Genomic DNA, 21,202 nt, shown 5'->3' with positions numbered 1-21,202 from the left:
TCTCCCTTTTGGTGGAACTAATTTGTTTCCATGACTTTGCCCCATCTTTCTTTATCCAGTTTTAAGAATGGATTATGTTCTCTCCAGTAGTTTGTCTTCAAACTATCCTGAAGATGCCCTGTCTTCCCAGAAAGCCTAGGAGATTTGGATTTTGCCTCTGCCCCTCAAAAAGCTGGCTGCCAGCTCCCTAATGCCCCCGTCTGCTCTGAGAGCTTCCTGGCTGCCATAAAGCCAGATTATGGCTGCAAGCATTCCTATAGAGTTCCTCTTTTCTTAGCACAAGCTTATTAGTGAAACTAAAATACAGGAAAATTGAGGTATTATATGTGTTCATCAAATATGGGAAATTTCCTGATGATTTGATATTTGATTTAGTTGTTTTTTTCTCTTCTTGTTGAAAAGTGTTACTGATGCAGATAACCACTTTTGGTTTCTCAACACTGTATAGTGCTGAACTTACAGGATCCTCTGGAGTTCTTTTAATGAAGGAAAACTAGAGAGATCTAAGTTGGTACTGTGGAATCATTTATAATTACTTGATGGTTAAACCTTTCTTTCTGCTGTTTTAGGGTCTGCCAATTTCCATGTATGGAGGCACCATAATACCCTCTCATCCTCAGCTTGCTGATGTTCCAGGAGGCCCTCTGTTTAATGGACTTCACAGCCCAGATCCTGCTTGGAACCCTATGATAAAAGTTATTCAGAATTCAACTGAATGCACTGATGCCCAACAGGTAAAATGGACTTACTGCTCATTTATTTTTCAGATTTTTCATGTCATTCTTTGGGTAGTGCAAGTTCTGAATATCAAAAGTCATCATATCTGATCACCTTGTTCTGAATTAAGTTTTTCAATATCAAGATTATGCAACTAAACATTTTATTTCATGTATGTGTATTCTTCCTAGGCAGAAACAGTGAATTGCCATTGCATTTATATATTCATTTTGTAAATGTCTAAAGATTCCTAATTAGAAATTCCAATTTTTTCCTCCCCCTTTTCAGATTTGGCCTGGCACGTGGGCACCTCATATTGGAAACATGCATCTCAAATATGTCAACTAAGTTAGAAGGTCTTATTCTTTAGCCTTGTTTGAGAAACCTATGACCTTGGAAGAACCCCGGGGATTTTTTTTTTTAATGTGCCTAACTAAGAAATTTTCTCTGAGGCTTTAGCAATGGAAATTTGATTGCCCATTGTATAAGAACAAAGTGATTTCCTATCCACCTGATTATGTTCTGTGGTTAGTTTAGCCATTTTGAACTTAGTGCGTTGGCTAAACATACTGAATGCTACTTGTATGCAGAAGAGAATTAGATGATTACCTTTTAGGGTGGTAAATACATGTACAGTTGTTTACATACTTAAAAGGAAAAAGTTGAGTAAATTTCTTGTCATATAGTGGCTCTACTTAATGTAGCCTGTATTAATGTGAAATATTTACCAGAATATTCAATAAAAAGATGAACAGTGTTTAGAAGTGGGGTGTGATCCTTTCAGTGGTCATGCAGGTACCACCCAGTCCACAATCATATTGAACCAGGTTGTTAATACTATATTTTGTAACAGGTTTCTCACATTATACACTTTAGAGTCTATTCTTAGACTGCCTTGAAAAAGCACTTTTAAGACTAGTTATCTACTTAGTGTGTCAAACTAAGTTCCTTCTCTTTCTCTCCCATATCATTTTATAAATGAGAAAGTTTCAAGCCCCTGCAATGTGACTTATCGGATGTTAGCAGATTGATAGGTCATTGATAGGTTTAGCATTTTATGGACCATGAGTATGTCATTAAGAACAATAGGATTTCAATCAGATGATATTGAACAAACTGCACCCAAATCATCAACTTCAGGTTCCTTTTGTGCTTCCTGACTTTTTTTATCTAAATATTTTGGTTGTATGTGTTTTAAGTTTTGTTTGGATTGGGACATAGGAGGGGGGCGGGGATGTCTCCTATAATTCTGTTGTATTGTTGAATCAGCTGAGTAATGCTTGTAAATATGTGACTAATTCTGGGCTTAGTTCCATCGCCCCAACTATGAAGAGCCAATATGTTTAACAAGCTAAACTCAGGAACACTGGAATGGATTGCTTTGGCCAAACCATAGGCTATGCCAAGAATCTGATGCAGTGGAAAAGGAGAAACTGTCCCAGTGAAAAGAACAGTCATCAACTTGTTCATGTTTTAATATAGTTGAATTTCCTGGACTTATTTATTAGAAATCTAAAAAAGAAAACGTTTGAGGCTGGTAGAGAACCCAAAGCACATATCAAGGCAAAGAAGGATGCACAGACAAAAATGAGAACAACAAAAAGAAGGGTGCACAAAAAAATAGCCATTAGGGGCAAAACCACACAAACAGCACTTTTCTACTCTTTTACCAGCAGGAGTTCTTAATCTTCTCTGCCTGGCTACTAGAGCCACCACTATATGAGACACACCATGTTTGCTCTGTGTTGGACATACCTGGTTCTTTTGCCTTCCATATCATCTTACATACGAGAACTTCTTTAAGCTCATTTCTTTCTATTGAATGGATTTGGAGCATATCACTGGTATTGAAGCTTTTGCCTTTGTAGTGCTTGATAATTACATCAAGTGTTCTCAGGAGACCCCCTTACCTTGAGGGAGATAAAAGACCCCTTGGGTCATCTACATATCCTGCTGTTTCCATTTAGCACTAACAAAACAAAAAATCACCTATTAGTGCAATGAATGAAACTACTCTTAATGAAACATATACTAGTGAGAGGTGATATTAAGTAAATTATTCAGTGGGACAAAAAGGTGAGTTTTGTTCTATCTTAACTATCCACAATACATTTGAATTATCTGGAAGAGCCTTTTACCCTATCTTCTGCACCTTGAGGACAACAGAATGAAAAATTTATGTCAGTTCAGGAACTAGAACCCATGAGAAAAGGAGGCAATTATGAGAAACCCCCTAGAAGGATTAGGAAGAAACAGGAGCTGTGCAGTTGGTAGTAGTTATTTAGGCTAACCTCCTCCCTGCCCTCTTACCAACACTGCCTTCTTTTCTTTCTGACTATTTGGATGCCAATAGCCTACTCCCCATCCCATTTTGCCTGCTATAATCTCTTCTACCTCTGTCTTGCCTCTTCCTGGCATTACTTTACTGCCATTTTACCAACCTGAACCTTGGACTAAACCTAGCTCAGGTAAGAACTTAATTACTTTCAAAATATACAAGGGATTTGCGGGGAGGCAGCATGGGTACAGTGGAACAAGGGTCAGAAGCCTAAATTGTTTTCATTTCGGCCACTTGAAGCTATATGACCTTACGCAAATAATTTCTCATTTCTGGGCTTTACTTTCCTCATCTGAAAATGAAATTGAACATTCATGAACTCAGAAGAGTCTCCTAGTTCTAACACAGATTCTTTCCTTCTTCCTGTGAATAAGAATATACAGTATGAGAATACTGGCAGCCAATAGAATGGTTACATTGCTGAGGTCTGAGAGCCCCTACCATTGATTCCCACATGGAATAAAAGCCGCTGTTGTGGAGTCCGGTATTGATTTTGAGATTTTAGTGGAGGAAGAAGAAAACCTTGCACGTCAATAGTGAGCCCTCAAGTCATTAAGAAACATTCTGCTGGGACATAGATCAAACCCTATGAGAATAATACCTCTTTCAAGGAATAAAACTATGTCATCAGGGTTTCTGGGCCCACTTAAGTAGTGTTCAATGTAAAGAAACAAAACAAAAAACCCCACTATCAATAAAATTCTTGATGTTTTAAGACCCTTTAAACCTGTTATGGCTACAGTGTGCTGACTTGCCCTTTTATAGGCCAGTCTGCTTCCTTCAGTCCCTGCTCTCAAAGGGGAAATCCCACCACCTCAGCTAACCAGAGCGAAGAAGAGAGTTGGACAGCCAGTGGTGCCCTCTCCTAACCAGAGGTAAGAAATCTCAGGACTTGGAACTATAGTTTCTATCTGTTCTTATAAATTCTGGTCAAATCTGTCTCCAAACCTCAAAATAAGTATATAAGGAGACCATCCTCTGTTTGAGGTAGCTTGTAGAGGGGAAAGTTGGTCATATAGTTTCAAGCCAAACAAAGAGGTGTGCTTTGTTTACATGGTTCTGTCCTACTGTTTAAGTCAGACCTTTGGACCACATTGTAATCCCAGGAAGAGGCAAACAAGCCTGTAGGAAAACAGCTTCTGAACATCTTGTTCTCTAACCTAGCCCTAGATGTCTTCTTCCAAGAAGTGTGACTGGTTGTGACATCTTCCAGTGGACCCTGCCCTGGGGTGAGGGGCTCTGATAATGCTGCATCTTCTGTTCGTTTTCAAAGATTTGTCACCATTTGCAAACAGGCAGGTTCCTTTCCCTTCATGCTGTCCTGTTAGAATATGGGTGAAGGAAAGGTGGTTCTAAATATCCACAACTTAAGTGTATTAGGACCACCACCAAAAAGGGGCAGGAGCCTGGGATTCAAGACCTAATTTGGAAAACAAGATAAACAATCTAATGACCAGATTGCAAACCTATATTGTGATTACTTTTCAACTCCTGTTTTATCTTGATGGTATTGGTGTGAGTCCAAAGTACAGTTGTTCCTTGGTGTATGAACAGGAGATTGATTCCAGGACCCCCTTCAGATACCTAAATTTGAGATGCTCAAGTCCCTTATCTAAAATGGCATAGAATAATGCATACAGTCAGCCCTGTGGATTCAAAAACCTGGGGATATGGAGGGCTGACTGTATATTGAAAAAGTCTGCATATAATTGGACCTACACAATTCAAACCTGTGTTGTTCAAGGGTCAACTGTAATTTGCCTGGTGGCAGAGACCTGGTATTTCCTTTTAGGCTTAGGCAGATCTCTGGGGCTGGGACATGGGCGTAGATTTTTTGTGGGGTTTAAAGCTCCCATACTCTAATGCTGATCCTCTGATTCAAACTCTTGGTCCTTCGTTCAAATTAAATGGATGATGATCTGGCTTTCTCTCTCAAACCATTCTCTAGTTCCCTAGCCCTTATAGCACACAGCATCTCAAGAAAAGTAAGCTTCTACCAGCAGTCTTATATCCGTAATACCTACTGCTGTTGTTTTGTAGTAGGGATTAACAGAAGGGAGACCTCATTTCCACACTGATCCTTTTTGGAAGCCTTTGACACTCCTCTGCTAGTGCTTCTGTGGCTGATCTTTCTCAGCCCTGTTTTGGTGAATCCTTCCATTACCCCTTACATGTTGATGTGCCCAGGGCTCTTCTTTCGCTGTATCTTCTCGCCAAATGATACCTTAATGCATTGCTCTTGGATTTCACTACATTCAAATCTGCATCATTAGCCCAAAGTTCTGTGAGCTGCTCCATTTGAGCATTCCACAGACATCGTACATCCCCAATATAAGATAAGGCCCTCCCCTTGTGTTCTCTATTATATTGGGTGTATTACTAGCTACCAAGACTCTCAGGTCTGGAGATTAGGAGAATTATCTTAGTTTATCTCCCTCCCCCCACCCCACCCTTAGTTAGTTATCTTATCCTTCCTCCTCTGTGTATCTGGATCCCCCCACTTCTCTCTATCCTTCCATTCACTGCCCTTTTGTCCACCCCATTTCACTAGGCTGGAGTCCTCACCTTCATTCTCACTCTTCTCCATCCCATCCCCTATTCCCCCCACCAGACTACTTATGTGCTTAAAAGCTGAGTTGTCATAGATGGCGCCTCACAATCTGCTCACAAACCTTGCCCTCCAGCACTGCTAAGACACTTTAAGTATACACCGCTTTGTAAGAGGCTCAAAAACGTTCTGAGAACATAAAATATACAGAGCCTTGCTCCCTGAAGTGTGATTCTAAGGACCTGCTGACCTAAGGGTCTGCATCACCCAGGATCTTACTAAAAACCCAGACTTTCCAGCCCACACCTATATCAGAATTCTCATTTTAACAAGCTCTCCAGGTAATGTGCATATTAAAGTTTGAGAAGCACTGACTTATAAAAGTCTTTTTAAAAAAATTAATGAGTGAAGAAATCAGAGCTAAGGGAAAATCTGATGAAGCCAGAACTTTAATATTGATAAATGCCTGAAGTCAGGTGGTCTGTACTTTATTTGGAGGGTGGAGCTGTGGAGGTATACTGATTTTGAAGAAGCCAGAGGACAACTGGATGAAGTGATTTTTAGTGTATATAGGTACTAAGTTTAGTCTCCCACCACCTCCTGCCTCCTTTTATATCACTGTGTGCATCAAAAAACCTAAGGCCAGACTCTCCGACCTTCCTTTCCTGAGAGTGAAAGACGAAGCCTTCCTCACCTTAAGTTAGGTTAGCTGTGGCTGAGAGATCAAAAATCAGGCCTTTCCTATCCCCCAACCTTTATTCATTCTTCCAGATATCACCCCTTCCAGAAAACCCACCCTCCATGCCTGCCCTTGGTGCTGTGCACCAGGCCTCCACCCTCTGCTGTAATTGATTAATGGAACACAGCTGCACCGAAAGGCACAGGCTCTGGGATCAGAAACACTCGGGTCTGACTCCCTGGAACTCCCAGAAGATATGTGGCTTTGAACCTCTCTGGGTTTTAGTTTCCTCACCTGTAAAATGTGGCAAATAATAGTGATTTACTGTTTTAAACTGCTGAAAGGACCGGGTGAATTAATACATGGTAGTAACGTGTGCGGTACCTCACTTGACCCCAGCGCCCAGCTGTAAACAGTGAATAGTAAACAGCCGAGCTGCTGCAGTACTCGGCCGCTGGCCAATGTTGGGCCTAGAGGAACTTCAGGCGTGTGAGCGCCGGACTTCTTCCAACTTTTGTTCAGCCCGGGGCATGCTCCCTCGCGGGTAGGGCGGGACCGTCGGGTTGACTGACTGGCGGGTGACCCGCCCCGGGCGTGACGTAGTCTTGGTGGTGTTGCTGCGGCTGCACGTGGTCGACGGAGTCCTCCTCAGACTCTGCTGCGCTCCGCGCCCTCAGTACCAGCCGTTTGCCTTCCTGCTCTTCCTGCTCTTCTCGCTCGCTATGTCCACGTTCACGAGCTGCCCGATTCCCGGGGGCAGAGACCGGCTGCCCGACTGCTACAGCACCACGCCGGGGGGCACGCTATACGCCACTACCCCGGGAGGTCAGCTGGCCGGGCTGGGGTCCGCAGGCAGCGGGCAGGGGTGGGGAGGGGCGCGCTTGCACTGGTCCGCAGCCCCTTCCGCTGGTTGTAGCTTGAGGGAAGTGGGAGAGGTAGGGGAGGGGGGGTGGAGCCCAAGCCTAGTTTCCGGGTAACTTTGGGCTGAAATCCTCACTGGTCTGGGTTCTGGGAGGCTTGGTCACCCTCCGCTCCCTACTTTGCCGCCTGGAGGCCCCAGCTGAGCGCGGCCTCAGCAGGAATCGCCAGGTTTTGCAGAGTTGTTAGAGCGGGTCGTGTCGTTGGGGGCATGGGCTTCGGGGTATCTGTGGCTAGCTTGCTAGCGGCTGTTTGACTGGGCAAGCAGCCTGGGATCATGAGCTGCTGGGCTTCCCACCCAGGGGTTCCTGCCACGTGGGGGCTGAGGGGAGGGCTGAGAACAAGGGCAGGGCCCTTTGAGGACAGGATTAGGTGCCAAGTTCCTCCAGGCTGGGCTGAGCCTGATAGGACTTGGGAGGGGTCAGGATAAGAACAGTATGTCCTGTTTTATACGGAACACAGCTCCTCCCTGCAGGATATCAGAGCCCAGGTGGCAACACTGGGTGAACCGCCTTCACATCTGCTATTTAGCCTCCTGATCCAACTAAGGCTGGAGGTCTAGGCCTCACCTTGTGAAACAAAGCAATGAAGTGGCAGAGCCAGAGAAGAGCAGCCTGAAGTACCTGACTCCAAATTTGGTTCTCCTCCTAGAAGGAAGACCTGAAGCTCCCCTAAACCAAAAGCTCCTGCCTGGGCCAGCTGGGATGTTGCACTTGCTTAGCTACATCCTGGTTAGGCCCAGAAGTCTTTAAGTGCTGTGAAGGCTAGTCAGCTGAGATCCTGGCTGGGCTACAATGCAGTACTTTAAAACACAGGGAAAAGTGACCCCTAGGTCCCTAAAAGGCCTTTCTGGGGCCCCAGACAGCTCTCTACACAAGCTCCTGCCTCTTACGTAGCCCCCCTACCCCTTGACAGGCACCAGGATCATCTACGACAGAAAGTTCCTGCTGGAGTGCAAGAACTCACCCATTGCCCGGACACCCCCCTGCTGCCTCCCTCAGATTCCCGGGGTCACAACTCCTCCAACAGTCCCACCCTCCAAGCTGGAGGAGCTGAAGGAGCAGAAGGAGACAGAGGAAGAGATACTCGGTAAGGAAAGCAGGAACTGACCTAAAATTAAGAAATGCCTGAGTCCAAATGCACTGGTTAAGTAGAGAGGGGGTTCAGTTCTGAGGGGTTTCTGCACAAGCTGAGCCTGCAGACCCTCAGCCCAGCAACCAGTCCTCCTGCCTTTTCTCTCTCCAGATGACGCACAATTTGAAATGGACATCTAATCCGGTGCAGATGACCCGTGTGTGGAGTTAGAGGAATCCCTCTTGCCACTGCTGCCACCACCTCTTCCTGGGGTATCCAAAGGCCAGCTGGCCTCATCTAATCTGGAAGGGAGTGACTTGGTTCTAGGCCTCCCTTAGTTCTGAGGCAGCTAGACCAAGGATAGGAGTGGGCACCTCGCCAAGCCCTTAGCTCTATTTTCTCTTCCGACTATAGGCACTCCTCTCAACCCCCAGCCTCCACACGGGCTGAGGCAGGGACTGGGGGATGGAGTATGTCACTGTCTGACTGCTTAGTAAATACTGAAAGAAATGCGTTGGCTTGTGTTCTCAATGCTGATCTTCCCACCTCAGCCACACAGCTGAGGGCCCCAGCAGACCTGGTTAGGATCGACAGTCCCAGGTTCCCTTCCCAGCTCAGATTGAGCCCACTTCCAGTAGCAATCTGAGCCTGTGTTAGGCTACAGGGGCAAGCTACAGAAGCCACCGAACTGTAAACAGCAGTAGCCTGACCCCTGCCAAGGGCTGTTTCAGCCTTTCCAGGAAGCAGCCTTCCTGGAATCAGTCCTCTCCTGTAATCCCTATCTCTACCAAGCCAGGAAAAAAAGGCACTGCCCTAACCTTTTAGCCTTCTCTGGTCTCTTCCTCATGCCTTCTCAGCCTCCCACCTTTAAGAACTAATCCCCTTATTCCAACACAAAACCTGTACTGGCCCTTCTCACAGGCCCCTTCAACCTGATTCCATTGTCTTCAAAGAGTCAGAAGAGACCTTAGTGCCCAAAATGAGGCAGCAGCTTATTTGGTAAGTCAGATAGTCATAATTATATTCCCCTTCCCCAGGATAAAAGGTCATGATCCCATGTCTCAGCAATCTGGTCTTTTTCTCCAATTTATTTCAGCTATGTTCTAATAATCTGATTCTAATTTCCATAGCACTTGCATAACTTAAGGGTGATACAGTGCAAACAAGGCAGTCTCCTTTTCTTGGAAAATTCTCCCCATGCTATTCAAACCTCTGTTCTCATGCTGAAATAAAATCATACAAAGACAGGGTTACTCGGCCCAGCAAGGGATGTGCATTTAGTTCTATTTTGGGGGAAGTGGCAGACAGTAATCTGCCTAGTCTTACTAGGTCATGCCTAGTAAGACCATTCATGATGAATGGAGGAAGAACAGAGGTTTGTAGGGTACACAGTCAAGGACACCAGAAGTGACCAGTTTGGAATAAGAAGGATTTATCACCTACCCAGGGCCCACATTGAGATGTTTTTTATTGAAATGCATATGTTAGGGGTAACAAGTGACCTCCCTGTGGCCCAGGTGGGACCTCTTCCCCCAGAGGTGGGTCAGGCCAAGAACCCCAGCAGGGCAGTCAGTCTCCCAAATGCTAAGAGGAAGCCAAGTAAGACAAGGCCTCCCATGCCTAGGCATAGGAGATGGTCAGGTGAGTCTGAGGAACCCACAGGATTATGAGTCCTGTTGGACACCTGGTACAGTCTGGTTCTCCTTGGCTGTGGCTGCAGATTTCTCTTCATCAGCCTCCTCCTCTGAAGACAGACTCCTCTTTTCTGCAATTAATCTTTTAACTCCCACCATCCACTGACTGACTTCAGTCACGTGGTCAACCATGAGTGAGCGGTGGATGTCATCTGCTGCATCCCACCGGTGGCTTGAAAGCTCTGAGGAGAGAGAGAGAGGCTAAGCAAGCAGTCTGGGGCAAAACACAGCTCCCACTCCTCCCCTCCCAACTGGTCATCACCACCTATTCCCGCTCAGCCAACCACAGCAGGATAAGGGACTTAGGCTATACCAAGGGACCCACTCATACCTTGCACCAGCAGAGCCATCCTCTTCTTTACAGGCATTGACAGCTTCCCTCCAGCCCACTGTTCCTGCAGCAGAGCCAGGCGTCGGCTAATATCATCACATACCTGCTTCTGAGAGACAGAAAGCCCCTCTAAGTCAGTGCTGCCAGCACAACAGGGGCAGGGGAATCCTAGCACCATATAGGAAGCACCTGCTTTTTCTGGCCCAGGAACTTTACATTTAATCCTAGCATTCTGGTTCCTTACCCAAAGATTAGAGGCCCCACTGAGAATTTGATGAAACCAGTGGATCTCTTTCCAAGAAAAAAGCATGTAAGGCTAGAATTTTAAAATTTCCAGTGTCTCAGACCCTCAGAAACTCATTTTATAGTGCTACTTTACAAATAAGGAAACTAAGGACCAAATAGGTGAAAATTACTCTGCTACTTTCTTTTAAGACTCCTCAGATCCCTTGTCTCCAGAGAATTTAGGAAAGAGGCTTCCCTGCCTCCCTGAGCACAATATCTGCAAGGTCTGCTCTGAATGGCTTAGAGGTCCTAGAGAGATGATAATCAGGCTGTTTATCACTAAAGGGAGTTGAATTCAATTCTCATTCCTACCAGCCTCTTCTGACTGGTCTTCAAGAGTCTCTTGAACCCTCCTGAAACGCTGTGTTTATTTTTCTGGGAAGGCCTTAGCAGATTCCAAAGGGGTCCATAACTCAGGAAAGGTTAAGAGCCATGGCCCAGAGGGTCAAAGGGTCGACCTTTGGGAGACCCTCTGCATCTGGCTGTCCATAGGAACCCTCCCCAGCCTTAGCAGGTTTGGCTGAGTGGTTACAGTGTCAGCCTGCGGACTGAAGGGTCCTGGGTTCACTTCCAGCCAAGGGCACGTACCTCGGCTGCAGGCTTGATCCCTGGCCCCAGTTGGGGTGTGTGCAGGAGGCAACCAATTGATGCGTCTCTTTCACATCAGTGTTTCTCTCTCCCTTCCACTCTCTCTCTGAAAAGGCAATGGAAAAAATATTCTCCAGTAAGGATTAAAAAAAAAAAAAAAAAAAAGGAACCCTCCCCATCATCCCATCCCACCAGAGTGCCAGGGCTTACCTTTGTGTGGCCACGGCAATCATCCAGTGCCTGTTCCAGAGGTCTCAGCACATCTTCCAGTAGAGTCTCACACTCAATGACTGGGAGATCTGTGGGGTCCACAGTGGAGGCAGGACAACTCCCCACAGCTGGGGGCCTGGAAACTGTACTTGAAGGAGGTGGAGGCCCCATTGGGGGGGCCCCAGGAGAAGTCTCTGAGGTGGGGACTGAAAAGGTGAAGCAGGATCAAACAAGCATAAGTACAGGTGCCGAAATAGGTAAGAAGCTCAACTCTAACTTCATGTCTTCTAAGGAGGGCTACTCTCTGGAACAACTCATTCAAAAGTGTATATAAAGTCCCTCCTATGTGTGAGGCATCAGAGATAGAGTAGTAAGCCAGGCAGATGAGGTTCCTGATCTCAGAGCTTCAATTGGGGGGGAACAATAGAAAAATCACCAAATTATGCTGTGTACTACAAAAAATTAAGTGGATTAAGTGAAAAAGCGGGATAGAGGCACCTACCTAGAACGCCATTTAATTTTATCCTAGCCCACCCACTATGTGACATTTGGCAAGTTACTTTTAACCTGAGCTGGGATAGTATAGTAATAGCACTTACTTTACAGAGCTGCAATGATGATTAGAATATAGATACAGTTGCTAGATTAGTGTGTAGTGAAAAGTGCTCACAGAGTTAAGAACTGATGGATGAGATAGATGCAGCCACGAAAAGTTGAAGGAAATGAGTACTAGGTAGAGGTAAGGGCAGCACCCAAGAGGCAGGAAAAGTCAAGACGTTAATTCTGTATGCTCTGAATTGATGAGAACAGGTCAAGAATGGAGGCAGGGCCACCAGCTGGGAGGTTAATGGTGAAGTAGTAGTCCTGGAAAGAGAAGAGAAGGTGCTGGCATGGACTCGAGCGAAGACTCAAGATGAGGGGAAATGGAGCGGTCAGATTTATTTAGGAGGGAGTAGCAACAGGACTCGGTGGATTGGGGGTGAGGGACAGGAGTCAAGATGACTCCTGGTTTCTGATTTTAGTAATGGGATGGTGGAACCACTTCAGAAAAAGATTAGAAAAAATCAAGAACTTGCTCTTGGGCATCAACATCCACACAGATATTTAATTCATCTAATAATGTGGCCTCTCGGTTTCTTGACCTCACCTCCAGTGATCATTGTTTCCACTTGACCTCGGCCTCTCATTCCCCTCTGCGTGTTCTCAAGAACACTGAACTATCTCCAAAATCTGACCACCCCTCCTACCCTTCCAGCTCAGCTACTCAGATTTAACCATGTATTAAAATCACTCTCTTATAAACACTCTTACCTCACTTATCCCCTCCCACTGCCCCACTTTCCTGGTGAACCCAACTTGCCTGCACTTGTTGGAAGGAAAAATAAACCATGCTGAGGAGTTACACATTAAACACACGGCAAAAGGTTTCAAAAGGTATCCAGTGCCGCTCGGAAGTCCTACACTTGGCCTCATTTTCCCACTCTTCGGAACAACTATTTCACATCTTACCTCCTCTACACTTTCTACCCACCCCCTTTCCCTTTCCCTTTCCCTGCCGTGTCTCTACCTTGGCACTAGCTTGTATCATTCCTAGCTTATATCATTCCTCTACAGTGCTTGGTGTGGAGAAAAGAGGGGTGCTGAAAGCTGAAGCTGAGCCTCTTTCTCAGGGCCACAGCCCCACCCATTGGCATGGGAACTGGTCAGGGGAAAAGGCAGCCCTCCTCTAAACTTTTCAGTGGCTTTCATCTTTACATAGATTAAAATACAAATTCCTTCTCCTGGCTAACAAAACCATGGTCTGGCCCCTGCCAACTACTTATCTCTATCCCTAGCCCACTGTGCTCTAGCCACTAGTCTCTGAACTTGCTGAACATGTTCTCCAGGCCTTTGCACTAGCTGTTTCCAATGCCTGAAATACTCTGGCACCTGATTTTTTTTTTTTTTTGTAATTGATTTCAAAGAGAGGAAGGGAGAGGGGGAGAGAGAAACATCAATGATGAGAGTTGTCATTGATCAGCTGTCATTGATCAGCTGCCTCTTGCACGCCTCAGACTGGGGATGGAGCCCACAACCCCCGCAGGTGCTCTGACCAGATTTGAACCGCAATCTCCTGGACCCTAGATTGATGCTCAATTGCTGAGCCATCGCCAGCGAGCGAAGATAAATAGCTTTTGATCATTCAGATTTCAGCTTAAATGTCAACCCCTCAGATACCTCAGCTACGTGGTCACACTCATCAGTTTTATTTCTCTGCAAAGCCCTTACCACTATTTCATTTGTGTATCTTCAAAGCTACAGTGTGGACTCCATGAAAGCAGAAACCTTTTTGTCCTAATTACTGACTAATTCGCCCTCAAACAGTGCCTGGCTCATATAGTTGGTGCTCGGTGGACAATAATGAGTAACACGTTAAGTCTGAGATGCTTATTATATAGCCAAGTGAAGATGTAGAACAAATGGATATTCCACTATGGAGCTCTGGAAAGAGACGGGGTGGAAATAAAATTTGAAAATAACTTGAGAGTAAAAACTACATTAAAACCATAGGTTTGGATGAGATCACCTTGGATGAAAGCATAGAGTCTTTTGAAACCACATACCATTTATTGACCTGGGCAGCAGAGAAGGGGCTCAGAAAAGGGCCTGCCCTGCGGCGCCTTCTGGGGCTCCGACCTCTCCTCACGGAGTCCTCGGAGGAGCAAAAGGAACCTCGGGACAAGCTTATCCCTGGCACCGCCCATTCTCGGCCGGTCTCCGCGCCCTGGGCCCCCACGCACCTCTGGGGGCTCCATCCTGGGGAGCGGCGACCCTCTTGGTGAGCGGAGTGCGCTTGGGTCCGCCGGCCTGGGTCTGCAGCCCGTAGGAGAACTGCGGCGGGTCGTTCCAGCCGCGCTCCTTGTTGCCTGCGGAGGGGAGGGCAAGAGTGAAGCGGCCCGGGGGCGGCAGGGCGCGCAGCGCGCAGCCCGCGCCGCCGTCGCCCCCGCCCCCGCCCCCGCCGGGGCACAGGCGGCCCGGCGCCCCTGGCCCGCCGCCCCGCTCACCCGGTTTAACGTAGAGCTCCGCCATGTCCGCTTCCGCAGCCAGCTGGGCAGCGCGTCACTTCCGGGCGGCCTCGCCGAGCTGCTGGGCGCCCCGCCCCGGCCGGTCGCCCGGAGCCGCGGGGACCCGGCGCCCGCTCTCCGAGAGACGGGCTCCGGTCGCCGAGTGGGGCCGCCCTCCAGGGGCGGCGCTCTGGGAGCCCTACTACCCTCAGTCTCGCCCCGCCTCACAGGTGCTCGCAGGGGCAAGTGTAAACCACCAGGACTGCCCCACCTGGGCCCCTGTGAGCAGCCAGGTAGACCCCAGAACCTCACCTCTGGCCGCTGCCTCTACACTGTCCCCTCTAGGCTCGATTACTAGTACAGGATGCCCTCCCTCACAGGTCTGCTCGGGAAAGCTAGTCCTGCCTCAGGCCAGGTAGCGTCTCATCCGAGCTCCCACAGCCCTCTGAGAGTTCCCAGTTGAACTACATGCTATCTTCTGTCTTGTTCATCTCCCTGACAGTCTCAGAAAGTAAAAACCCTATTTTATTACATCCCCAATGCTTAGTTTAGTGCTTGGCAAAGAGAAGACATTTAAAAATATATTTATTGAATGAAGTCAGATTTCCATCACACCCATGCCCTCATGTGGCTACAGGCAGCCGCCAACACCAAGCACAGACGCAGACGCTTCACACAGGTTAACCCCCCAACCCTGTCGCAGGCCCAATATACTCACACCCAGTGAGGTCACTGAGGGATTTTTATTTATACTGATTTTGCTATAAAGTGTTGCTGAGGTAGAGCCAACTGTCCAGGGCTGGACGGGGCAAGGAACACAGGGACCCAGGGAAAGGAGAGCCAGGGTCCTAGGTTGTGGTGCAGGGCCTCTCAGTTACTCATATAAACAATAAATTGGGCAATAAATAGAGGGTGCACAAGGTTGGAGGGACAGGCAGAAGGCTCCAAAGGGTGAGAGGCTGCAGGCCACTGGGGAACGAAGGGGTAGAGATTGGGCATGGACCCAGAGCCTCTTTACCCAGTCATCCCAGATCAATTTAGGACATATGGAGCAGAGAGGGTTTCAGTCGGAAGGCATCAAGAAAAGAGAAGATGCCCCGCTTTCGAGGGGCAGCCCCTGCACCCCCAACCCCTCCTTTGAGTAAGGGGAGAGGCAGGGGACCTCCTGGGGAGTCCACAGAGCTGGTCCGCTTGAGCCGCAGGCGGGCACGGGCCTGGGCACCCCAGGCCTTGCCTCGAGCTGCAGAGGCCACAAGACACTTCTGGTACTGAACCTAGGGAGAAGGGGTATGTGAGGATCCAACTCCCTTCTGCCTCGGACTCCCTGAGAGCTTCTGCAGAACAAGGGACTGGCCAAGGCTTCAGTCTGACATGAGGCTCATAGTCCACCACATCTGGAGCCCCTACAGCATTCCCAGGTAGCTCAAGAACAAAAACATTAACACTTGACATTTACTGAGCACTTAAAGGGGGCTGGACACTGTGCTAAATGCTTTGTATACTGTAACAGTGCAATTACTTATCAGGTGTTACTATCCCCATTTTACAAATGAGGAAATTGAGATTTAGAGAGAATACATGACTTGCCCAAGGTCACCTAGCCAGAAAATGGTAGAAATGGGACTCAAACTGCAGAGCCTGTGCTCTTAACCATACTGCTGACTATGCTCTTACCACTATGCTGACTCTCCATCTCTCACTGGAGTGGACTGGTCCCTAGCAAAGTGGATCCCCTAGTCAAGGAGAGGGTCTTCCACGCAAACTCCATTCCCAATGCAACTGCCCCAATCTTCTCTCATTTGAACTCAACAGGGTACTCAATGGTCTTCCTACATCTTGTGTATTCCAAATCTTTTACCTACACTATAGCTTAAGTGGTCTTCCTAATCCACACACCTGACTTCACTGTCCTGCTCAAAGCCTTTCAATGGCTCACAGGATAAAATGCACTTATCACCCTGACCTATAAGTTCTTCCATGACCTAGTTTCTGCCATTCTTTCTGCCCCCATCTCTCACTCCAGATACACTAGATTCTCTCAGATTCTCTAATCCACTAACATCTCTCACCTTCACAGCTGGAGTTCCCTGTACTTGGCCTACCTTCTGTTCTACTCCCCTTCATCTAGCTAACTTCCTCCTTAGACCGTCAACTCTCAATTTCCTATCACCTCTTACAGGTAGGCTTCTTGAACCCCTGAACGGACCTTCTCCTCCATCATCCTGCGGTGTCCAACTTCTTTCTGGTCTGTCTCTGCTTCAACCTAAGGCTCTGCCCTCTATACCACTGAATTCCTGGGGTCAAGTATAGTGCCTGGCACCCTGCGGGCACTCATATACTGAAGAGTGAGAGCATTCCACAAGCAAATGCCCACAGATACCAGGAAATTACCTAAATGAGACAAAAAGAAAAGACAATGCCCACCCTACAGGGCACAGCCCCTACACAATTCCAGCTGAATGTTGAAATTTATGCACGTGAACCCAGTTGTCAGAGCTTCTGATATTTTAAGAAAAACAGGAATAACAATTATTGTGTGAAATGTCCTGGCTTTTAAATACTGGCAACTCAGCCCTGGCTGGTTTGGCTCAGTGGTTAAGAGTATCGGCCCTTAGACTACAGAGTATGGGGTTCAATTCTGGCCAAGAGCACATGCCTCAATTGCAGGCTCCATCCCTGGCCCTGGTTGGGGTATGTGCGGGAGGCAACCAAGCAATCTCTCTCTCTCACATCGATGTTTCTCTCTCCCCCCTCCCCCTTCCACTTTCTCTGAAAAGCAATGGGAAAAATATCCTCGGGTAAGGATTAAAAATAAATGAATAAATAAATATTGGAGACTCATTAAAACATATTAAAAACAGCATGAGGGCCAAATAAAACACTATGAACCATAGTCAGCCCTTGTATCACTGGTCTGTGATTTCTGGAGAGGCTGCCAATCCTGAGCCGCAGTCACCAGTACAAAGCAGCTGCGGGGCAGCCCCACCCACCACTCCTACCCCTAACTCACCATGCAAGCAGCCTGCACAGCTTCGGAGAGTCCCCCTGCATGAGGCTGGCACCAGAAGGCCGCGCACTGGAAGCTCTGTCGGCCCAGGTCAGCAATGAGGCCAAAGGTGTGTGGGTCGCGGCCAACACCAATAAAGGTCACAAGGCGCACAGGGCACTGCCATAGTGGTTCCTCCTCTGCATCAGCCTCTGCCTGCCCACACCAGGCCTAGTCACTAGAGGGCCAGGCACAGGCTGGATCCACTGAGCAATTTCCAGCAGCAAGCAATGATGCCCGGCATCCCTGCCCACCCCTCCACAGCCGCCAACTTCACCTTCTGGTACCTGAATGGGATGTGCAGTCATGAGAGAGTCAGACACACTGAGCATGGCGGGGACCCAGGAATCCCGGTCCCCCCGGGTGGTGAGGATACCAATGGCCTCGTTCAGCACATCCATTCCTGGGGTGAAATACCCACCATCATGTCTCCCAGACATAAAGAAGGAATCTGCAGGGAGTGTCTAAGCCCCTCTCACTGACTCGGAATTCAGGGAGATGGGGAGACTCCCTGTGGCTGCCCTCAGAATCCTGAGCTGGGGAGGGTAGTACATCCCAGGCCTTACAGGGCCATGGAAGCATGCTGAGAAACAGCGGTAGATCCTACCTCACCCAGCTTCCCCTTGGCTTATACAGCCCCCCAGCCCCTCCAGCCCACTCAGTCCTCACCCATGGCTTTGGTGACTGGCAGGGTCCCCATGTACAGTGCCTCATACTTCTGAGCAGCCTGGCTCACCGCATCCAGCAGCTCCACTGAAATATACACAGCATGTTGGCCCGTGTGCTCTCTCCACAACCCCTTTCCCCACCCTTCTGAGAGCTGAAGCTAGCAGAAGATAGAAGAAAAGGCCATGGATATGCCTCCAATTCAGGGCTTGGGATTCCTAGAACCAGGATGCCTCAGAAGTTCCATATTTCCAAGGAAGTACTAAGTAAGCAGGACCCCCCTCCCATCTTTCACTAAAACAGCACACTGCTGCAGTGCAGGACCTCCCTCCCCATACCTTGCCTTGGCAGATCTTCAGGGGAGATTGGGTCTAGGGAACAGCAAGAGGAATCACCACTGACCCCCACTCGCTCTGACAAGATCTGAAACACAATGCAGCTAGCTTGAGTCACGAGAGGAATTGAGGTAAGGGAGCCAATACTACCCTGCCCCAACCACCCTGGCAAGTTCAGACCCAGCTCCATCCCACATTCCCTACCCCACTCCTGGCCCTTACCTGGGCACAGAGCCCATGTAGGGCACTGGCGATGGCCTTGGCAGGGACGTCACAGCGAAACACATGGCACTTGAGCATACAGCTGTCTTTGTCACCCGCCACAAAAGCAAAGTCCCTGGCAGGTCAGAGATGGGGCTGGGATAGAGGCTGGGTAGGGGCAGGGGCCTATAATGCCTGCAGGAAGCTAAAAAGTCAGGCAGGGGATATGGAAAGGATGGACATGGAGGTCAGGGCTGGGGCTCAAGGCACCTGGCTGTCACTCACCTGTCACTGTTCCAGAAGCATGTGGGAGCACAGAAGAGAATCAGCTCAGCCTCTCAGGCTCTCCCCCATCTGTCCCTGCTGAGCTGGGCCCACCCTCCCCAACCAGGGCTGCACCAGGCAGGGGAGGCAGAGCTTGGGTCCATGTCAGAGGATCTGTGTCCAGGGGTTCAAGTACAAGGGATCAGCATCAGTAGGGAACACAGCCTGCAGGGGGTGGAAGGAGCAACTTTCACCTGAGGGGATGTAGGGGTCCTCACCGGCCCTTGGAGCTGCCCACACCCCATACACGGATGTGCACCAGAGGCTGGCAGTGGATCAGACTGTGGTCCAGCGGATTCACCAAGCTCATGGCATCCTTCTTCAGGATCATTAGCATGTTCTGGCCCTGCCAAGGACAGAGGACAGCCCAGAGCTCAGATGAAGGAGGCTGCCATGGGGAACAGGCAATTCAGAGACAACTACCTCTGCTGGACATTGGGCTGAACCCGTTGAAGGCTGGCTAGCTCACCTCGCCCCAGGCACCATCTGGAGGCTGGCTCCGGCTGCGGGTCTGGGCCAGCTGCTGGATGCAGTTATTGACTGCAATACTGCTCTTCCCTGGTACCAGGTCCTCTTCGGGTACCTCTACCCACCCCAGAGAGCGGACTGCGAAGCACTGACAGATTGGGAAAAAGGACAGGAGGGCCCCAAGTGAGTAGACGTGGAATAGGGTAGAAGATGCCACAGGCTCCACACATACAAACCCTCTGATACCCCCTCCCTTGATCATCTCTGCTCAGCCCAATCCCACCTTTCTCTTGGGACCCTCCCCAATGCCGCGGGCTGGCCCTCAGGCCCAAGTCACTACCTTGGCCCCAGGTTCCATGCTCTGGATGTAGGATTCCTCACCATACCAGGACAGAGAGTTACTGGAACAGAACAGAGCTGGTAAGGGACCGCACTTCCTACAGAAGGGACACTGGTGAGGCACAGACTACTTGATAGGCAAAGATGTGGGATTAAGACCCAGAATATAGTGTCCCCAACATAAAACCAGAACAGGACAAGGCCCAGGACATATTACATGTAACATAAAAAGTGTGAATTAGAATCTGAGGAAAAATTCAGGACACGGGACATAGAATAAAAGTTGCAAACATGGAGCCAGGTCCAAAATGTGAACCAGAGCCCCAAATTGGGATAAGAGAACCTAGAACACAGGATGGGAACCTCCATGGACAGAGCCCATGACAGTAGCCAAGGTCTAGAACATATGTCAGGACCCAGAACACAGAAAAGAACATGTGGCAAAAGACAGAGCTTGGAACAAGGGCAAAACTCAAAATACTGAGAGTCAAGAACATGGGCTAGAGTTCAGAACCTGGGCTGGAAACCAGCTGCACCTCTGAGTGCTATGGAACCCCAAGCCTTTCATTTGACCTGGCCTATCCCTGTTACCTCCGGTCCAGTGAGCTCTCCAGACTGGAGAAGGATCTCCCCTTGGGGGGCCGAAGTCCCCAAATCCCGTCCATCCTCTGCAGAAAGGGGGCTAAGTCAGTGTAGCAGCAGGCTAGGTCCACACATGGCTTAGGCCCCCTCCTCACATTCCACCTACCGTGCCTGGGTCCTCTGCATCTCCTGGCTCCCAGGTTGGGCGCTGCCACTGGGTACTACCACTGGGTACGTGCCAATAGTAAGTACCCGCAGCATCGTGGATCTTCCTCCAGCCAGGGGGCAGGCCTGGCTCTCCCTCGAGACTCTGGTCCCCCCACAAGTCATCTACAGGAACATAGAATGGGGATGGAGAACACAGGAGTGGAGGAGGGCATATTTGCGGGTTCAGAATAACACCTTGTCAACTCTTATGCTGCAGGTCCAGGCCGACCGTCCAGGCTCCCAATCTTGGATATTATGACAGCGCCAACACCAGGATTCATCTGTACCCTGGTTCTCACCCCGGGATGTACCCTCCTCCCTGTCTTTGGGCCTTGGGGTAGCCCTCTCAACTCCCAGTCCTCCCTCCCATCGGGCCCCCTCCGTGCACACCATCGCAATTGACCAGAATTATAGCCAGCATGTAATCCTTGCCCAGCATAGCCCCGGCCGCGTCCCCGCCGGCCTCTGCCGGCCTGCACCCTCAGCCCAGCTCGATCTCTGGAGTTGCTGCGCGGAGAAGTCCAGCCTCTCTGCGCCGGAGTCAGCCGAGCCAGCGGATGCTGCACAAATCCAGGGCGGGGCAGGGGCCGGGTCCTGGGGTTGAAATA

The 21,202-nt window shown here is 48.9% G+C and overlaps 4 protein-coding genes across 6 annotated transcripts in view; 2 read left to right on the top strand and 2 right to left on the bottom strand.

Annotated features, from left to right (window-relative positions):
* Window positions 1–1,474, top strand: part of ANKHD1 (ankyrin repeat and KH domain containing 1) — a 111,616-nt gene extending 110,142 nt beyond the window's left edge. For all 3 annotated transcript variants that reach the window (XM_016214130.2, XM_016214131.2, XM_016214129.2), the window contains 2 exons: window positions 570–734; window positions 1,006–1,474. In XM_016214130.2, the coding sequence (XP_016069616.2) occupies window positions 570–734; window positions 1,006–1,065 (225 nt within the window). In that variant the 3' untranslated portion in view covers window positions 1,066–1,474. The remainder of the gene's footprint in view (window positions 1–569; window positions 735–1,005) is intronic.
* Window positions 1,475–3,936: 2,462 nt separating this feature from the next.
* Window positions 3,937–8,784, top strand: EIF4EBP3 (eukaryotic translation initiation factor 4E binding protein 3). The gene is made up of 3 exons (XM_016214136.2): window positions 3,937–7,107; window positions 8,116–8,289; window positions 8,446–8,784. The coding sequence occupies exons 1-3, from the start codon at window positions 7,005–7,007 to the stop codon at window positions 8,472–8,474; spliced, it is 306 nt and encodes a 101-aa protein (XP_016069622.2). The 5' UTR covers window positions 3,937–7,004; the 3' UTR covers window positions 8,475–8,784.
* A 563-nt stretch (window positions 8,785–9,347) lies between these two features.
* On the bottom strand, window positions 9,348–14,511 carry SRA1 (steroid receptor RNA activator 1). The gene is made up of 5 exons (XM_087816333.1): window positions 14,427–14,511; window positions 14,163–14,288; window positions 11,383–11,588; window positions 10,300–10,408; window positions 9,348–10,150 (listed from the first exon to the last, which is right to left on the bottom strand). Exons 1-5 carry the CDS (start codon window positions 14,449–14,451, stop codon window positions 9,939–9,941), a joined length of 678 nt encoding a protein of 225 aa, XP_087672459.1. The 5' UTR covers window positions 14,452–14,511; the 3' UTR covers window positions 9,348–9,938.
* Window positions 14,512–14,994: 483 nt separating this feature from the next.
* APBB3 (amyloid beta precursor protein binding family B member 3) lies at window positions 14,995–21,048 on the bottom strand. The gene is made up of 13 exons (XM_016214122.2): window positions 20,985–21,048; window positions 20,554–20,717; window positions 20,397–20,473; window positions 19,807–19,867; window positions 19,468–19,614; window positions 19,217–19,344; window positions 18,960–18,965; window positions 18,696–18,810; window positions 18,477–18,561; window positions 18,142–18,225; window positions 17,760–17,875; window positions 17,437–17,628; window positions 14,995–15,700 (listed from the first exon to the last, which is right to left on the bottom strand). The coding sequence occupies exons 1-13, from the start codon at window positions 21,031–21,033 to the stop codon at window positions 15,464–15,466; spliced, it is 1,461 nt and encodes a 486-aa protein (XP_016069608.2). The 5' UTR covers window positions 21,034–21,048; the 3' UTR covers window positions 14,995–15,463.
* Window positions 21,049–21,202: the final 154 nt, after the last annotated feature.

The sequence above is a fragment of the Miniopterus natalensis genome, chromosome 4, assembly GCF_054644295.1.
Source record: "Miniopterus natalensis isolate mMinNat1 chromosome 4, mMinNat1.hap1, whole genome shotgun sequence".
Taxonomy (NCBI): Eukaryota; Metazoa; Chordata; class Mammalia; order Chiroptera; family Miniopteridae; genus Miniopterus; species Miniopterus natalensis.
The sequence above is the reverse complement of the archived record's forward strand: the minus strand, read 5'-3'. Positions and strand labels throughout refer to the sequence as shown.

Bases quoted from the DNA above. Each gene is read 5' to 3' on its own strand.
- APBB3 (XM_016214122.2), bottom strand. From the start codon at position 21,033: ATGCTGGGCAAGGATTACATGCTGGCTATAATTCTGGTCAATTGCGAT. The intron at 20,474-20,553 runs GTAGGTGGAATG...CCCTTTCTGCAG, and splicing joins ATGCAGAGGACCCAGGCACG to AGGATGGACGGGATTTGGGG. The intron at 18,226-18,476 runs GTATGGGGAGGG...TGTATATTTCAG, and splicing joins TGAAGATCTGCCAAGGCAAG to TGGAGCTGCTGGATGCGGTG.
- SRA1 (XM_087816333.1), bottom strand. From the start codon at position 14,451: ATGGCGGAGCTCTACGTTAAACCGG. The intron at 11,589-14,162 runs GTGCGTGGGGGC...TCACCTTTTCAG, and splicing joins CCAGGATGGAGCCCCCAGAG to TCCCCACCTCAGAGACTTCT. The intron at 10,151-10,299 runs GTATGAGTGGGT...CTCTCTCCTCAG, and splicing joins GATGGCTCTGCTGGTGCAAG to AGCTTTCAAGCCACCGGTGG.
- EIF4EBP3 (XM_016214136.2), top strand. From the start codon at position 7,005: ATGTCCACGTTCACGAGCTGCCCGATTCCCGGGGGCAGAGACCGGCTG. The intron at 7,108-8,115 runs GTCAGCTGGCCG...ACCCCTTGACAG, and splicing joins ATACGCCACTACCCCGGGAG to GCACCAGGATCATCTACGAC. The intron at 8,290-8,445 runs GTAAGGAAAGCA...TTCTCTCTCCAG, and splicing joins GACAGAGGAAGAGATACTCG to ATGACGCACAATTTGAAATG.